The following is an 18091-nucleotide window of genomic DNA, read 5'->3' on the forward strand; positions in this document are numbered from 1 at the left end:
TGGGCCAGAGGCTTTGGACAGGAACTTCCCTTTGGAGTGATAACTGTTCTTTCCCGTGGGATGGGCGGGCAGCCCAAGGTAACCCCAGGTTTGAAACACTGGTGTGCAAAAAACAAAAAAGTGTGGAAGCTGTGGTACACTCCGTGTGCTTGTAACAAGGAAGCTCCCAAGGGCCTGTGTGTAAGACACTGAGTATAACAGGACCGTGAACAGGGGTGATACTCGGAAGGGACAGGAGCAAAAAAAGCCCTTGACAACCATTCATCCTGACTTTCTGGAAGGACCCCCCCCCCCCCCCCCCGCAAATTTCCTTTTCTTTTCTAACATATTTTATTTTTTACAGAGAGGAAGGGAGAGGGATAGAGAGTTAAAAACATGGATGAGAGAGAAACATCGATCAGCTGCCTCCTGCACACGCCCTACTGGGGATGTGCCCACAACCAAGGTACATGCCCTTGACCGGTCTTGAACCTGGGACCCTTCAGTGGCGCTATCCATGGAGCCAAACTGGTCAGGGCCCCTTCCCCGATTTCATGTGATGTCCTTTCTACAGTGATCTGTAAAATGTGAGCTAAGATGTAATTTCGTAAGGCTTCTTGAAAACTTAATGAACTGAAGAGCAGTGGGGGAAATCCCTGTTCCCAAAGTTTGGTTTTGGGGAAGCAAGCCTGGTGAGCGAGGGGAATCCAGGTTGGAGAGGCGGGAAAGAGGAAATGGGCAGAAAACACCAAGGGCAACCCCAGGGGGTAAGTCAGATTTCCCACAGACTGAGCTGATGGAGTCAAAGGTCAGGCTGGAGAGACAAGCACACAGCAGTTCCAACCAGAAGAGAGATGGGGCGAACCGAGACTCAGAGAAGGAAGACAACGGCCCTACTTCCCTCATCTTCTACCATCAAAGCCATCCCCCCTGGCTCTCTGCCTGAGTAGCTAGCTCCTCCTTCCGGCACCACAAACACCTGCTGTCTTATGAGCTTGGTTTGGTTCTCCCTGCCTCCTCTCTGGTCGGAGCCACCCAAGGGTTAGACACACTTCGTACTCATCCACATCAGCCCGATGTCCTGGAAGCTGGGCGGTGCACATAGTAGGTGCTCAGGATGAGCTGAATGAGCCCCTTTTCTCTGGGAGAGTGGGGAGATCTCCTCAAAGAGGGGCTCCAGCCGAGGCCAAAGCACTGACCCTGCTGGCAGGGTGGCCTCGAAGGGCTCAGGGCACAGCCCTGTCACTGTCACACATCCATAGTGCCTCCCGCCTCCCCCGGTCCCAGGCGGCTGTTTACCCCTCAGGTGCTTGGGTGCAGGGAGAACAGATATTATCCCCAACAAGGCACAGACATGAGGGCTTCATCCGTAAAACGAGGGCACGGGGCCCACCCCTTTTGACCTCACTCACCTCTCCCATCTCAAAGCCTCTAGGGCCCTAGGAGGCTGCCCACCCCTCACTGTGTGGAGCAGTTTCGAACGGGTCCATTCAGTCCACAAAGTGTGCCCGTGCCATGGACGCAGAGAAAGGACAAGGCCTCTGGCTGCTGCACACGTGGTTTGTGTCTTGCTGACTAGGAACCAAGCAGGAACCAGGCCTCATGCATATGCATAGTGCATACATAAGTGCCTGGGTGTTCGGTGAGTTAGGTGGGTAGGCCTTTTTACACCAGCCTGATTGAATGCAGGGAGAGGAGAGGCCGATGAATGCACAAGGACCCCCAGAGCTGGGAGCCCGGTGTCCCTTCCAAGTGACTGGCTACTCCCACACTCAACCAGACTCCCCTTTTGATGGCTGAGGCCCCTACACTTGGGCTTCAAGAGAAAGAGCCAGGGAAGGGCTGGATTCCAGGGCTGAGGGCACAGAGGCTGCCCCCAATGCTGCTGCATGCCAACTCCAGCCACAGGAGGGGGGGAGGGGGGAAGAAAAGGGGTACCAAGCAGGTTTGTTTACATCTGCCACCTTGAGTAACTGAATTTCCTTCACACCTTAAGCAGACAGGCCTACCCACTCGTCATCCTCAGCCCTCCTCATTTCCTGCCTCTAACCCAGTCAAAGGAAAACCCCAAATTTACTGTTATTGTTTGCCAACCCAACAGTGTCGCCCAAGACTCAGAGACAGGCCCTCCACCCAAGGGCAGGAGCAGAGAGCCCGCCTAGACCACGGCCCCCATCCAAACCTGGGGTTCCCTGTGCCCTCTGGGCAGGCAGCCCACCTGAGGGTGGGACCCTAATTGTGATAAAGGCCACCTGGCACCTAGCACCTCACAAAGAATTTAGATCATCTCCTTAAATATCTCACAATGGCCACAGGGCACAGGAATGTCACCCGGGTTTCACTGAAAACGAAACTCTACTCAGAGGAGAGAAATCCAGTCTGTGTCTGCCCTTCCCCCACCCCGTCCCTAGCAAGAGGACTTCAGATATTTTTTCCCAATTTGATTCCCCTCTGCTTCGCTGTGAGGCTCGGCAGAGGCATTTTCTTCTCCGAGGTTGTTGTTTTGTTGTTTTTTTTTAACTTATGTGTGTGTTTTTTTAATATATTTTATTGATTTTTTTACAGAGAGGAAGGGAAAAGGATAGAGAGCTAGAAATGTCGATGAGAAACATCGACCAGCTACCTCTTGCACAACCCCCTACCGGGAATGTGCCCGCAACCAAGGTACACGCCCTTGCCCGGAATCGAACCTGGGACCTTCCAGTCCGCATACCAACGCTCTACCACTGAGCCAAACCGGTTTCGGCTGAGGTTGTTTCTTCACAGGCCAGTGGGAGGCTAGACTACCTTAGGGCTTTCATGCCTGGGAAAGACCAGGGGACTGGGCAACCTGAGCAGGTGTTCAGTAGGTGCCTACGAGTGTCCCTAAGCCCTCCCGCATCTCACCACGTCAGGGTGTTCAAGAACCACGCCCTGTACCTCTCCACCCATCAGGCCACAAAAGTTCCACGCTCATCGGTTTAGCAGAAAGAGGTTAAGTTGCCCCTAGAGACAGGGAGGGCGTGGGGGGGCCAGGCCGGCCTGCATCGGGGAGAGTGGAAAGGCAAGGCAAGACCCGCACACCCTGCCATCTTCCCTGAATGTCAACTCCAGGCCCATCCTCACTGGCCACCAAAGTGTCTCACCCAGAGGAGGAAGCAAAACTCAGCGTCAGTGTGTGGGGCAAGAGGCCGAGAGGGCCGAGACAGGCGTGGTGGAGCAGTGGTCCTTGGGTGCCCACATCCCACTCCTTGGACCTGAGTCACCGTCCATGGTGAGTGCCGTGCAGGTAGGACTCAGGGTGAGGGCCTCCTGGGCTATCAGGGGAGGCCAATCCCATCACACGGGTCCGTGGGAGTGGACACTCCTCCCTGGTTAGGTCAGAGAGAAGTGGTAACAGAGGGTCAGAGAGAGGCTGTGCTGGCTTCGAGGATGGAGGATGGAGGAGAAGGCCGTGGGCCAGGGAATGAGGACGCCTCTGGAAGCAGGAAAAGATAAGGCTCCAGACTCTCCTGCAGCCTCCAAAGGCAGGCAGCTCTGCGGAGACGGGATCTTAGCCAGCTGGATCCTATCAGACCTCTGACCTCCAGAGCTGCCGATGTCACCTGCGTGCTGTTTTAAGTCACAAAATGTATTCTGACAGCAACAGAACACTAGGCAGCCTCTCAGACAGCACCCGGCTGACAACTCCCTCCCCCTCTCACCCTAAGTCCCTTCTGCCACCTTGTTCCCCCTCCAAGGTTCCCATCACAAGCTCAGACAGTTTCTCTGGAAGCTAAAGCTTACGCCGCTGGTTCACGTGGTTTCCAGAGTGACCAGTAGTTTCAAGATGGGACCCACGCCCGGCTGTCCTTCCAGGAGTCATGCAGGGACCACCGCCTGTGCCCGGGGGTCTGAATGGAGGAGACGTGACCCACCCATGACCGAGGGTAAGGAGACCTCGCCTCTGGGCAGGAGACATGGTCTGCAGCTAGAGGCTCCCCAGGCCTTGGGATCCTAAGTTCCAGTCCAAGCCAGTCAGCCTGACTTCCAGCGGGTCCCTTCACCCTCTCCATGGGTTCCCTCACTCATAAAGCAGGGATAACGGGATAACCTGATAACGGCCGGCCTCCTCTCCCCTCCCCCCCCCCCACCTGCCCAGCTTCCTCCCCTTCCCTCCTCCCTCCCCACCCCCCACCAGCTCCCAGGATCATGAGAAGCATGACACTGTCTAGGATGCACTCTCTTACTGTCGTCCTGGGAGGGAGCCGTGTGGCCCTGCCTGTCACACCCCAAGCCATCATGTGATCTCAAATCCCACTCTGGGCCTCAAGCTTTTTATCTGTGAACTGAGAGGAATGGGTCGGAAGAACCCTGAGGCCTCTTCCAGCTCTAACCTTGTTTCTGCTTAACCCCTACCGCCCCCTGCTGGAACCTCCAGGAACTACACCCACCTGCTCCCCTGGTCTCTCTCTGAGGATTTGAACCAAATTACTATCACTCATCCTCTTCGCCCTAGACCCCCACACCAGCCGACCTGACTAGGCTGAGTGTGTCAATGTATGGGTGTGGCTAACTAGATGAAGGAATTGTGTGCCAAGAAGGAACGTGACTCCTGATTCAGTATTTGGCAAAAAGGCATGGGCTCCCCAGACCTATTGGCACCTCCACCTGCTCCAAAGGAGAGAAGCATTAATACCCCTGTACCAGACACACCTGGCCAGGCCTCGACAGGGCAGGCACTGGCTGCTGCTCGCCCAGGAGGCCCTCCTCTCCTCATCCCCTCCTCCCCTCCTGTCCCCTCCAGTCCAGTCTTCTCTTCTCCCTTCCTATTCCTTTCCCTCCCTTCCCTTCCCCTCCACTCCCAGGACTCCCAGCCCAGAGAACCACTCTCCACATGTGGGAGCAGAGGTGGGGCTCAAGGGCTAATGCCCATGAAAGAAGAGAAAGAAAACCTTCCAACTATTAAATCCGTTTAGTAAAGACAGTTTCGCTCATACAAAACAACAGTTTACAACAATCTAAGTGCTGGACACACCATCAGACACGGAGGCGCTGCAGGCACTGGAGCCCTGGAGCCCTCCCCAGGGCAGAAGACCTGAGTGCCCCCCGGCCCTGAGGGAGATGAAAACTGAAGCATTACTGCCACCCCACCCCAAGAGACCATGGCACCGAGGACCTCCCCGCACGCTTCAGTAATACTGGGGGAGGGCCTCCCCTCCCCCTCACTGGCCTGGACGCGTGAGGCCAAGCTGTTTGGGGTGGGGGCGTGGCTAATGGGTAGGGCAGAGTCGGGGCATCTTTGGTGTGAAGACCCCCCCCACCCACTAGGCCACACAATGGAGATGTGTGGGAGGCCACAGGGTGGAGCTGCCTTTGCCCAATGCCAGGGCCCAGGGCAAAGCTCAGGCGCCGTGTCCCGAACAAAGTGCCCGGGTTCACCCGGTGAGCTGAGGAGGCCGGCGGAGAGATGGCTAAGAATGTAAGAAAAATAAGCAATGGGCGGACAAAGGCAGAAGGGGAAGCGGAGGTTACTCGGTAGATGAGCGCCTCAGAGGACTAGGACCAGCACTACGTGGGGGGGCGGGGAGGGGGTGGGTCCAGTCTTCCTGATTTCGGCCAGTGCTAAGTCACTCCTCGCCACTCCCGGACCAGCTAGCAGAGGCGGGCACGCAGGCCCGGCTCCGAGTCTGTTGAGGCTTCCAGGCACCGAGGCAGGTGCACCAAGAGCGGGGCGTGCAGGCCCAAGGAGGGAAGGTTCCTGAGCCGCAGCAGGACCCCTCCCTAGGCAGCCCTGCCTGCCCCTGGCCCCACAAATGCGCAGTCCTAGGCACACACGCACAGGCACACAGACACACACACATGCACGCACGCACTCACTCCCATCCGTCTGGCACTCTGGTGATGTCGAGGGATCCAGTAGGAGGTGGTGCATCCTGGCCCCAGACCTCCATGGCCTTGAGCGCCAGGCGCCTAGGCCGGCGGGGAGCTGAGGCTGTAGTGGGGAAACGGGGCAGGTGGGACGACACAGGGACACTCCCTACAACAGTTTCCACAAATACCCTTTAACAAGAGGAAGGGGACTGGAGGAGAAGGGAAGTGGGGGGGAAAGGGCAATAAAAGAAGTTTCATAAAAATCCTAAGTCAAATCACTGATAAAACTGCAGACTGAGCACAGGTTCAAGAGCATCTGCTCCCTCCTCTGCACGCCCTCCAGACCCCGGCCCCTCCCTCCGGGCGCCGGAGCCGAAGGCAGGAGTCAGCCTCTCGTGAGGTTCTGGGCTCCGCGAGCAGTGGGCAGCCTGGTCTTCATTTAAAAAACAGATTCAGGTTGAGAGTTATTGCTTGTCCTCCGGCGGAGAAGGACGGGCGGAGCGGTCAGTGAGCGAGGGCGGCAGTCTCCAGGGCCCGCGCCTTCTTCCGCCTCTTCAGAAGCAGAGGGTTGGAGGCATCTTCTATCTTTTTTATCTTGATCTGCTCGTAGTCGACACGCATGGTGGCCAAGGCACTGGTCATCTCCTCCTGGGGGAAGGATTCCACCAACAGAGATGTGAGAGACATAGCAAAGGCAGAGTGAACCTGGCTGGTGTGGCTCAGTGGTTGAGCATCGACCTATGAACCAGGAGGCTATGGTTCAAATCCTGGTCAGGGCACTTGCCCGGGACTGAGGCTCGATCCCCAATGGGGGGCAGGAGGCAGCTGATGGGTGATTTACACTCATCATTGATGTTTCTATCTCTCTCCCTCTCCCTTCCTCTCTGAAATCAATAAAATATATATATTTTAAAATATATTTTATTGCTTTTTTACAGAGAGGGAGAGAGAGGGACAGAGAGTTAGAAACACTGATGAGAGAGAATCCTCGATCAGCTGCCTCTTGCACACCCCCTACTGGGGATGTGCCCGCAACCAAGGTACATGCCCTTGACCGGAATCGAACCCTTCAGTCCGCAGGCCGAAGCTCTATCCCCTGAGCCAAACTGGTTTCGGCAATAAAAATATATTTTAAAAAAACAAATAAAGGCAGGATGAGGGCAATCAGAGCAGAGAGAGAAGCGGCAGGCTGGCTAGTGGGTTGAGGACCAAAAGCGGCCTCAGCCCTGGGCTGGGTCAGCTGAGTCGCCGCCGCTGCCGCCGCGCTCTGAGGGCCCTCCAGTGATCCTGCGGGAAGGCGGGAGAGCACTGGCCAAGGCGTCAGATCTGGCCCGGTCTGCCCGGACAGTCATTGGCTGTGTGACCTTGAACAGCTCATTCCCCTCTCTGGGCCTGTTTCCTCATCTGCGAAATGAGAAGACAGGACCTCTGAGGTCCTTTTAGAGACCCAGGGAACAGAGAGCTTGTAGGAAATAGCCTCCCCGAGTTTAGACCGGGACAGAGACCTCCCCCGAGTTTAGACCGGAACCTGGTTGGGGAAGGGCTCAGACTCGCGGTTCTTGTTGTAACGGAACCCTCTGGTGAGAGAATGCAGAGCCAAACCCTCCCCGGCCAGCACCGCCAGGCACCCCGCGCCCCCGGGCCGTGGCTCCCTCACCTTGACGTCCTCCCACCGCTCCTTGTCCTCCTTCAGGACCCGGCTGGTGTGCAGTGGGGTTTGAGGGACCTTTGTTGATTGCTGAGGGGAGAGAACAGGGTCCAGGTGAAACCTGGGCTGGGCAGGGTCCTGGCTGAGCCCTGCCCCCAGGACAGTCCCCAAAGACCCAGGTCTCTGGCTGCCAGGCTTACCATGATCCAGGGGTGGTTCATGAACTCCGTGATGGTCATCCTCTGAGTGGGCTCTGTTTTCAGCAGGTTCCGGATGAGCATCTTCACTGTCGGGGTGACACAGGGACACAGACAGCTCAGGGCCCCGCTCCCTCTCCTGCTCCGCCACACACACACACACACATACCACATACCACACACCAGACACCAGACACCAGACACACACACACCACACACACACACCACATACCACACACACACACACACACACACACACACCACACATACACACACACACACACACACACCTCACACACTCACACACCACACACACACACACACACCACACACACTCACACCACACACACACACACACTCACACCACACACACACACACACACACATACCACATACCACACACCAGACACCAGACACACACACACCACACACACACACCACATACCACATACCACACACACACACACACACACCACACATACACACACACACACACACACACATACCACATACCACACACCAGACACCAGACACACACACACCACACACACACACCACATACCACATACCACACACCAGACACCAGACACACACACACCACACACACACACCACATACCACACACACACACACACACACACACACCACACATACACACACACACACACACCTCACACACTCACACTCACACACACACACACACACCACACATACACACACACACACACACACACACACACCTCACACACTCACACACCACACACACACACACACACACACACACCTCACACACTCACACACCACACACACACACACACACACACCCCACACACTCACACCACACACACACACACCACACACACACACACACACACACACACACCTCACACACTCACACTCACACACACACACACCACACATACACACACACACACACACACACACACCTCACACACTCACACACCACACACACACACACACCCCACACACTCACACACCACACACACACACACACACACACCCCACACACTCACACACCACACACACACACACACACACCACACACACACACACCACACACACACACACACCACACACACACACACCACACACACACCTCACACACTCACACACCACACACACACACACACCTCACACACTCACACACCACACACACACACACACACACACACACCCCACACACTCACACACCACACACACACACACACCACACACACACACACCACACACACACACACACACACACACACACACACACACACACACACGGGCTCTTTACCTTCCTCTGATACTTCTGACCACTCTGGGTTGGGAAACTCATACTGGCCCATTCGGATGCGAGTCTTCATGCCCGGAGAGATGGCAAGGCCGTGGTTGGAATAGAAGGGTGGATACCCACACAGCCTGAGCCGAGGGAGGCAGAAGAGAGGGACAGAGCAGGTGTTATTTAGGGGCCCTGCACTAGGAACAGGGTGAGAAGCAGACTTCTTGTAAAGGTCACAGGGAAACAGGGATACAGGGATTCGGACAGGATACAGAAATTCAGGACCGGGCCCAGATTCCTACAACTAAGTACCTACACCACACATATTCCTGCCCACCGGCTAGTTTATACTCATCACTTAGCTCTCGGATCCACTAGCATTGATGGGGGCATGCAGGAGGTTCCCAGGGAATCCCCATCCAGAAGGAGAATGCTAACACCCACCTTTTCCTCCCCCTCCGCCCGCCCCGCCCCCGGGGCTCCTCCCGCACTCACAGGATGTACATGATGACACCCAAGGACCACATATCACAGGACTTGTCGTACTTCTCGGGTCCCAGCACTTCGGGAGCTGCAAACCAAAGGTCAGTGTGGATGGGCCTGGCCCTTGGACACGCAGACCTACCCGTTTCTCTGTGGCTGATGCTCCCAGCCCAGCCCATCAGCCCGTCATGATGGGAATGCAGCTGGAGGTGGGAGGGGAACAGCCGTAACCAAGCCCCGGAGTTGAAGGAGGAAAGCAAACTTAGGACTAGAATCTTAAGATAATTCCTGCCAAGAGCCTTTCAGATGCACGATGTCCATTTACTTGGACAAACACATTTGAGAGTTTGACCTGTGCCGGTCAGCTGGGCACCAGAGCCCTGGGCATCTGATGGAGATGACAGCTCCTCTCGGGAAAGTGCCCCTGTGCACAAAACCCTGCCACGACCTCAGATAGCTTCCTAGGACCCTCCAATCCCAGCCCATCTCTGACGAGCCTACTCCACTCAGGTCACACTGGGCCAGAGGGCACGCCTCTCCTGGGCCTGGGGCTCCAAGGCCGGAAGAGGAGGGCTCGCCAGAAGCTCAGGGGAAGGAAGGACGAGCCTGGCCTCCCCCGGACTTACCCACATAGTAAGGCGTATAACAAGGAGTGGTCAGCGAGTTGTGGCTGGTGGTTTCCTTGGCAAAGCCAAAATCGGTGAGTTTCAGGATGGCATTGGGCCTTTTGGAGGTGTATAAGAGGTTCTCGGGCTACGGAGAGAGGCAGAGAAATGGCAAGCCTGTCTGAGAGCTATCGGAGACGGAAAGGTAAAGATGACCTCCCACTTCCTCGTCCACAGCCAGCTGTTGGGCATCACTGATCTGCACACCAGCAGCTGTGACCGCTCCCTGCCTTCCCAGTGCTGGGAGACAAGAGGTCCATGAAGAGAGCCAGCACCTCCCCCGGGGCAGAGAAACCAGGGACGGCTGTGCAGCGCTGGCCGAGGACCACAGGGCTTCTGACTGGGTTTGGGGGTTTGCCCAGAGAATAGCACCCTGCCCCGCCCTGCCGTCAGGAACAGGGCAGCAAGGGAGCAGACGACTCTGGCAACCCTTCTGTGGGCCCTCGGCAGCCAGCGCCTGAGCAGGGAGGGGGCTGGGTGACAAACAGCTGGTACCTTGACATCCCGGTGAGCAATGTTGATTGAGTGCAAATACTGGATGGCCTCCCCGATGCTCTTCATGATTTCCGAAGCCTCTGTGGAGGAGGAGAGAATTCACACGGTGTGTCACTGGGGCTGAAAACAGCCACGGGCTCACGGAGGACGGCAGCCCTGGCAGCGAGCCGGAGGGGCGGGGCCTCAGCAGGCCTCGGCGAGGGCAGGCACTGCAGGAGGTCCCCTGCCGTCACCCGCTGCCCAGCCTGCCCCAGGCCTGTCCCAACAGACCCTTCCTACCTCTCTCTGTGAACGCCTGGTCTCCTCGGTCCTGGATTCGGCTGAAGAGTTCTCCGCCGTCCAAGCTGAAACAAAGCCACGGTCAGATCTCGGGGACACCCCACCACTCTCCATCACCCCCCCCCCCGGCCCCCCGGAAAATCCGCGAGGGGCCCGGGCAGGGAGTGGGAGGCGGGCCGGGAACAGAACCGCAGGCTGCTCACCACTCCATGACGATGAGCAGGCACTTCCTCCCCGCGTACAGGTTCTCATAGACGTCCACGATCCGCACGATGTGTGGGCACTGGGAGGCCCGCCAGTGCAGCTCCACCTCGCGCCGCGCCTTGGGGCAGTCCTGCAGCATCTGCAAGCCAAGCAGCCGCCGCATCACTGCACGGTCTCAGGAGGGGGCTGGCTGCTGCCCCACACGGGCCTATTCCAAGGCCCTGCCCATATACGGGCTGGCATCCCCACCAATGTGCCCTAAACTCCCCACTACCACTGACCCCCCTGCCCAGCCGTTCTCCTTGGCATTTTCCCTGGCAGCTCCTTCTTCCAAATCCTGAGCTGGAGCTTTTTAGCTCCCTTATCTGCTCTAAAAGAAACCCCAAATGACCCCTGGGGGCCTTGCCAGTCTCCCCAACTAAAGGCATAGAGTCTATTGTAAGAGGCCACAGAAGCGAGGCACTGGGAGATGGGGATAGAGAAGGCACAGGAGCAGGACAGACTGAGGAAGCCCAATCCAATCTGGAGAGACTCGAGAATTTATAAGCAAAGGAACCCCCAGAATCCCACAAACCCAGCACACCAAAGCCTGAGCAAGTTCTTTCTACCTGTGGTTTACTTCATTCAACCAGCAAGTGGCCTCGGAGTCAGCGCAATGTATAGAGAATCCAGGTTCCTGTGAGGTCTGCAACCTTGGGCAAGTTATTTACCGCACCAGGCCCCATTCACACCCCCTCTTCTTCCACGGACCAGGTGGCCAGGGGCATTAAAGGAGCCTGGATCCCACATGCGTCTCATGAACCTGGACTAGTCCAAGCCAGTCTCCTTACGTCCAGGCCCTTCACCGATGACTGGCTTGGGAATAATGCTAAGAGCCAATGTCGGCCATGAACTTGTAGGAAATCTGAGAGGCCTCTTAAAGGGAGCACAGGGGTTGTACGTCACCTCTCCCACATATGGCACCGGGGCCCGAGGCAGTCACCTTGGTGCCATAAGGGAAAGCCTAAGAGGACGAACCAGCACCCTGAGGAAGACAACCAGGAGAGGTGGCAGCTGCCTGGGTCCTTGCTGATACACCCCACGTCCCTCATGGCTTCTTTGTGGCAGGAGACATCCTGATACATCCCTTTACAAACGGGAATAAATCTGTTGTAAGGATTGAATGAAAAACCCTGCACAATGCCTAGCTGGGTGCCTGGCATGTGCTCAGTAACAGTAGTCGTCATTCTCGTTACAGAATGTCTGCCAAGTGCACAGAGCAGATGCCAAAATAATTAAGATAAGGACTCTCGCAGCCTTACCATCTGTGGGAAGCCAAGATTAGCACTACAGTACACACCCAACTTCTCTGGGCAGTTAGAGGGCTGGGGTGTGAGGAGGCAGTCAGGAAATGGACAGGCAGAAGGGAAGGCTGACAGCAGAGAAAAACAGTGGGAATCCGCAGAGCTGGGATTGGTGGGCGAGCTAAGGCAGCTGCTGGAAAGTGGGTGAAGCTTGGAAAGTAGGATCAGATGGCCATGATGCATTGAATTAGAGGGGGCACTGAAAGGCAAACACGGAATTTCCAACAATAAACTAGCACTCATCTCTGCTGCGATTCATGATATGCTCGGCCTTTTCTAATTTTACAGTAATGGCCATGTTACAGGATGAGGAAACCGGGGCTCAGAGAAACTGTGTCCCAGGCTCAGATTCAGGAAAGGCAGAGCCAGGGTTGGAATCCAGGACTGGTGGGTTGCAAAGCCCACGTGCTGCAGCACACTACACAACTTTTAGAGAAGAGATGGAGGCCGAGACTTGTCAGTCTCAGACTGCCAACTGCAGGCTGACTGAAGAGGCAATAGGTGCCCAGTTAATTCATGCTTGAGCAGGCAAGAGGCAAGGTCCCCATGGGGTCACACTGTCACCTAGTGGCCATATGAGGACACTGCACAGGTCCTGGGTTCTGCCACCCTCAAACGTCATTCATTTGAATGGACCAGGAAAAGTGCATTTTCCTTTCCCAAGCTCTATGGAGTAGGCGGCGGCACTGGCGGATTTTATGTGCATGTAACAACTCCACAAGCATTCAGTGAGCTCCTACTATGGGCCACATGTTGTGCTGGATGTCGAGATCAAAAAGAAGGCTCCGGATCTGAAAGAACTCGGGCTGGGGGTAAGGGACGCACTAGGAAGGTAGGCAAAAAACACTTATAACCCACTGAGGTAATGTGCTGTAAGACTGAGAAGTTCAAAGCATTCAGGAGCAATAGTGTTCAGAGCAGCCAACCAGGAAAGACCTCTATTGCCCCCTACAGGCACATAGGAGCTAAGGCTCAAAGAAGAAGAAAGGAGGTTGTCAAATTACTCAGAGGCAATATGAGGTCATGGATCAATTTCTGGTTGCATCAGAGCCTTGCAGAGGTCCTTACCTTTCTATGTCTGTTTCACATCTGTAAATTAGGGGGGGCTAATCCCCACCTGGCCCCCTGCCTCCTAGAGCCATTGCAAGCAACCAATGCAATTCTGCTCTAAAGAGTATCTTGTTCTCAGGCCCTCATCCCTGAGCCCACAGCATAGCTGCCACGGGGGCCTCTCCATCGCACATGTGCTGAGGCTGGAGCACGTGGGTTAGCCAACATGTCATCAGCAGGACTGTAGGCTGGGTTTCTGTCTGTAGCCTGGTGACCATGGCCTGGGAACCAGCTCCACGTTCTAACCAACCAGAGCTGTGCTAAGTGAAGAAGCAACAAGACCAAACCCAAGAGCACGCCCCTCAGCCCCTCCTGAAACCGGAGCACACGCTCCAAGTTCCCTTCCTTCCGCCTCAGACATGTTAGGAGCGTGGCACCAGGCACTTTCCAGCCCCAGGCTTACACACATTTCTCCTGCTGCAGAGGAGCTGGATGGACTAGTATGTAACACCTGGCCTTGGACTCGCACACATCTGGCTTCCCGGGCCTGCACTTCCCAGGTGTGTCAGGGAAGCCAACCTCCGTTTCTGAAAAGGGTGTCCTCATCTGTCAAACTGGATTCAATTTAACAAAAGAGGTACAAGTGGAAAGAGCAGCACTTCCCAATTCTCAGAGAAATATAACAAAAATGTCCCATGAAGACTGGTAACTGACATCCAGGCACATGCTTATCAGCAGTCCCTGGGTGGATATGAAAATCAACGCAAGCAATGAAAGCAAGACCTTCGGAGCAGTCAGGAGGGCAGGCCGGCTGACGTCAGGGCAGAGCCAGGAAGAGCCAAAGAGGCTCAGGGGACAGCTGTGGCGTGCAGAGAGCCTGGAGAGAGGACATCAAGAATGTGCTAATCTGGAGTGCAGGGCTAAGTAAAGAACAGCGGGGAGGTGCCTGAGCTCTGCCAGAGAGAGGAGACAAGAGAGAAAACAGGATTCCCGAGGTGCTAACAGGGCAACCAGCAGAGATGCGGTGGCAGGTTCAACCAGAAGCCAAGAGGACCCAGGGAAGGTTCCGCGAGGGGGCGTGAAAAATGACACAGGGGCCCGGGGCGAGGACTGCAGCCCTGCGGGCCTGAATCTGAAGGGAGAAAGCATCTTCCCCCTAAAAAGCCAGACTGGCTCTGAGGCAAGGAATGCCTGGAAGGGCCTGTGAAGTATTTTAAGCCCACGGATCAGATACAGTGACTTCCCTCCTCCCTCCACGTTTGCGTCTGAAGTTCTCTTGCACTGCAGGTGGGATTGCTGCCTTGTGCTGTTCACCTGCCAGTGTGGCCGGGCCAGGGGGCAGGCCAGAGTCCGTTACCAGGGGGACCTCTAGGGCGAGGGTGGCAATAATGGAGATATGGGAGCTCTCCCAAAATACTGTCCCCTGCCTTTCTGTCTTTGCCAGATCCAGAGGGAGGCAGGACGGTCCCCCTTATCTCCCCACCCATTCCCGGGCATGCGTTTGCACGGAAAGACTGGAGCAGAGCCAGGGAAAAGAAAAGAAACAGGCCGAGCCCGAGGCCTGCTCACAGCAAGGCAGACACGAGGCCGGGAGGAAGAAGCAGGCCCCAAGGGAGCACCCCTTCACAAGCTCCACCACCATGTCATCCCTTTGTGCCTCAGTTTCCTATCTGTCAAGCAGGACAGTAACAGTACCCGTCCACGATAAATCAATTAACACACAAGTATTACGTGAGTTACTAAGAATGGTTCCTGGCACACGGTAAGCACTGCACTAGTGTTTTCGATGGTTATTCTGACCCCTCTGCTTCCCCCACTATGAGAGTCCCATTGGGGTGGGGAGTTAGAATCCCACTCCTGCCCACATCATTTAGGGTGTCAGCACTGAGCAGAGCGGACCCAGAACACGGGGAGGGAAGCAGGCTTTGGCATCCCAGCCCTGAGCTCCCTGCTCCCTCCCTGTGCCACCTACACTGGACAGCTGGGGGGGCTGCAATGCGATGAGGGAAGAAGCCATCCCTTTCCAGACTGAGCCGGTGCCAAGAGGGATGAAAAGTCAGTCAGGCCCATGTTGTAGGTGTGCGGTGCTCCTTGCACAACACAGCCTCTGCACTCCCAGGAGGTCAGCAGGCGCCAGCCCCCAGCCTGTCCCACATGGAGGGCTGAGGCTGGCCTGGATGCGTCTCCAGGTAGAAGAAAGGAGGACTGTGAAGGAGGCTTGCTGCACGTGTGATGGTGCAACCTCAGCGCAGAGCAGCCGGACATTAGCAGCCTCAGAGCCAGAGGAGCAGGGAGCCTGCTCCCGGGAGTGCTCTGGGTTACTGGGGTGTAAGCAGCTGGAATGGGGAACCCTCACAGCCACCCTCACACCCATCCCAAAAGGAAGCGTCCTATTTTATAAATAGCGAAACTCAGGCTCAGAGGCACTGAGCGATTAGTTCAAGGCCTTTTAGTCAGTAGTCGGTGGCAGGGCTGGAATGTGAACTCCATTCTCACTGCGCCCAGAGCCTCCTGCCCACCACCCATGGCAAGGCAAAGGGCACAAACCTGCCCAGGGCTGTGGTACAACAGCCGAAAGTGGGGACTGAAGTGGACATATGCCTTAAAGTGCAAACCTTGGATCTTGAAATTACTGTTAGAATGTTACCCTCAGGTACTACAGGTACTAATCATAGGTGGAGCTTTGTGTGTGTGTGTGTGTGTGTGTGTGTGTGTGTGTGTCCCAATAGTTGTTTACCTCACCTAGAAATGGCTGACAGGTTGAGTGCCCAGCAATAACAAGACATTTATCTATCAATCTGTAATCTCTCAGATGAGGCTTCAGAATATTTACTAGAGATGGATTCCTAAGTCTCTTTTAGCTTCTCAGTCACAATCATTGCCATTGTCTTTTTTTTTTTTCTTTTGCAGCACAAGTTCCAACCTATAATTTCCTTAAATTGATTTATCAAAAAGTATCTGATAGTAAGCAGAAGAGGAAGTTACAAAGCCTTATGTACAGCACAGTCCTCTATGTATATTTACTTATATCTGTGCATATATATGCACACAGATATACATAGTATGTGTGTCTGTAACAGGAAGAGCATTCATACTCAGTAAAATGTTCATGGTAATTATATCTTTATTGAATGGTGATTTATAATTAGTACATGTACTTTTTAAAGAGGCAAAGAAGCTTAGCGCTCCAAATTTAATCGGAGGCTGTCATCCACACCCCAATATGGCCAGGGAGTTGCTCGAGGCTGCCAGGCAGCTCTGCCACGCGACTCAGCCTCACCAAGTCTGTGGACCTAGAATCTCGGAGTCTTGAGCAAGAAAGTAGCTCAGGCCCGGGGGAGGTGATGAGGAGAACTGAGTACAGCTGTTCAATCTCAAAGATCTTTCAGCCACCCCCGGGGAAGCCGGGTCCCCCACAGCCCTGTGCTAGTGAAAAGGGAGTGTGAGCTCCCGGGGCTGCAGGACCAGGACACGATGTCCTTACATCACTTATCACCTCTGCCTCCATCCCCGGACCTGGAGCCAGGGAGGGACATGGGGAGGAGATACAGCACACGCAGTACTCGATCTCACCTTCCCAGAAGGCCATTCCTCAGCAAAGCCTGGAGTCCGTGCCACACGCTGGTGTGGGAGGCGCTGGGATATAACTGAGAACATGACAGGAAGGCCTGTGCCCTCATGGGACTTAAGATTTTAATGTACAAGGTTATTTTTTTAATTGCACATTGTGCTCTGTGCTGCAAAGGAAATGGGGAGCAGCCACCAAGTCAGCACTGATGGCGGGGAGTCTCATTCCCCAATCACAGAGCTGCCCGAAGGCTGGCAGCCGTGTCACAGTCCCTCTTCACCCAGCCCAGCTCAGGAACAAGGAGATGGCAAACAGACAAGTGTTGGTTGAAAGGACCATTTCCCTCCACATGTACTGGGGGTGAGAGTATGCCCCATTCTGGAACCTTGCAAAGCTCAATGAGGAATAATTGATGGTCCTCCCCTAGAAACTGGTCTACACATAAATCTCACAGACTTGTTTAATTTAGAAGGTCACCATAATAAAAGATACACAGAAGTACATCACTGGGGGTCCCTCCTGTTGCACCCATCCCCAAACATTTGATTGGAAGGTAAAAGCCTCTACTTGCTACTGACTTTCATTCATATGATAAGGGAGGGGGAAATCCCCACCCAAAACAAAGCTAAAACCTACAACAGGAAAACCAGTTCCAAAAGCCTTAAAACCACCACTCCACGCTGCCCAGAAGACAGCAAACCTTTCCTGTGATCGCACCCTCAATCTCCAAGTCCTTCCCGGGGTGGCTACGCAGAACCGAGGCTCAACTAACAGGCCAGAGCCTTCAAACGCACACTGTCAGAGACATACTTTTTAAATGTTTTGTTTGCAACACAGGATGGCTAAGAGGCTAGCCTAACTCCGGCAAATCAATTGTAAACGATGAAGAACCCAATACAAAAATGAGCAAAGAATCCTTATTTCAAAGACAAAGAAACAGATGGCCCAACGGAAGAGACTTGATGCAACTCGTTACAAGAGAATGTTTGTGAAGACAGTGATTGCAATTTCACCAGAATGGCAACATTTCAAAATGTTTGACCAAAAACACAACAAAACAAAG

The 18091-nt window shown here is 54.8% G+C and overlaps 1 protein-coding gene across 1 annotated transcript in view; it reads right to left on the reverse strand.

Moving 5' to 3' along the window:
* Window positions 1-4897: 4897 nt before the first annotated feature.
* MAPKAPK2 (MAPK activated protein kinase 2) overlaps window positions 4898-18091 on the reverse strand; it is a 43326-nt gene continuing 30132 nt past the window's right edge. The window contains exons 2-10 of the mRNA XM_084865490.1: window positions 11067-11206; window positions 10864-10928; window positions 10585-10664; window positions 10051-10177; window positions 9437-9512; window positions 8957-9081; window positions 7660-7745; window positions 7469-7549; window positions 4898-6459 (exon numbers count right to left, since the gene is read on the reverse strand). Of these exons, the coding sequence (XP_084721616.1) occupies window positions 6316-6459; window positions 7469-7549; window positions 7660-7745; window positions 8957-9081; window positions 9437-9512; window positions 10051-10177; window positions 10585-10664; window positions 10864-10928; window positions 11067-11206 (924 nt within the window). The 3' untranslated portion in view covers window positions 4898-6315. The remainder of the gene's footprint in view (window positions 6460-7468; window positions 7550-7659; window positions 7746-8956; window positions 9082-9436; window positions 9513-10050; window positions 10178-10584; window positions 10665-10863; window positions 10929-11066; window positions 11207-18091) is intronic.

Source organism: Pipistrellus hanaki, assembly GCF_964339955.1.
Source record: "Pipistrellus hanaki genome assembly, chromosome: 18".
Lineage (NCBI taxonomy): Eukaryota > Metazoa > Chordata > Mammalia > Chiroptera > Vespertilionidae > Pipistrellus > Pipistrellus hanaki.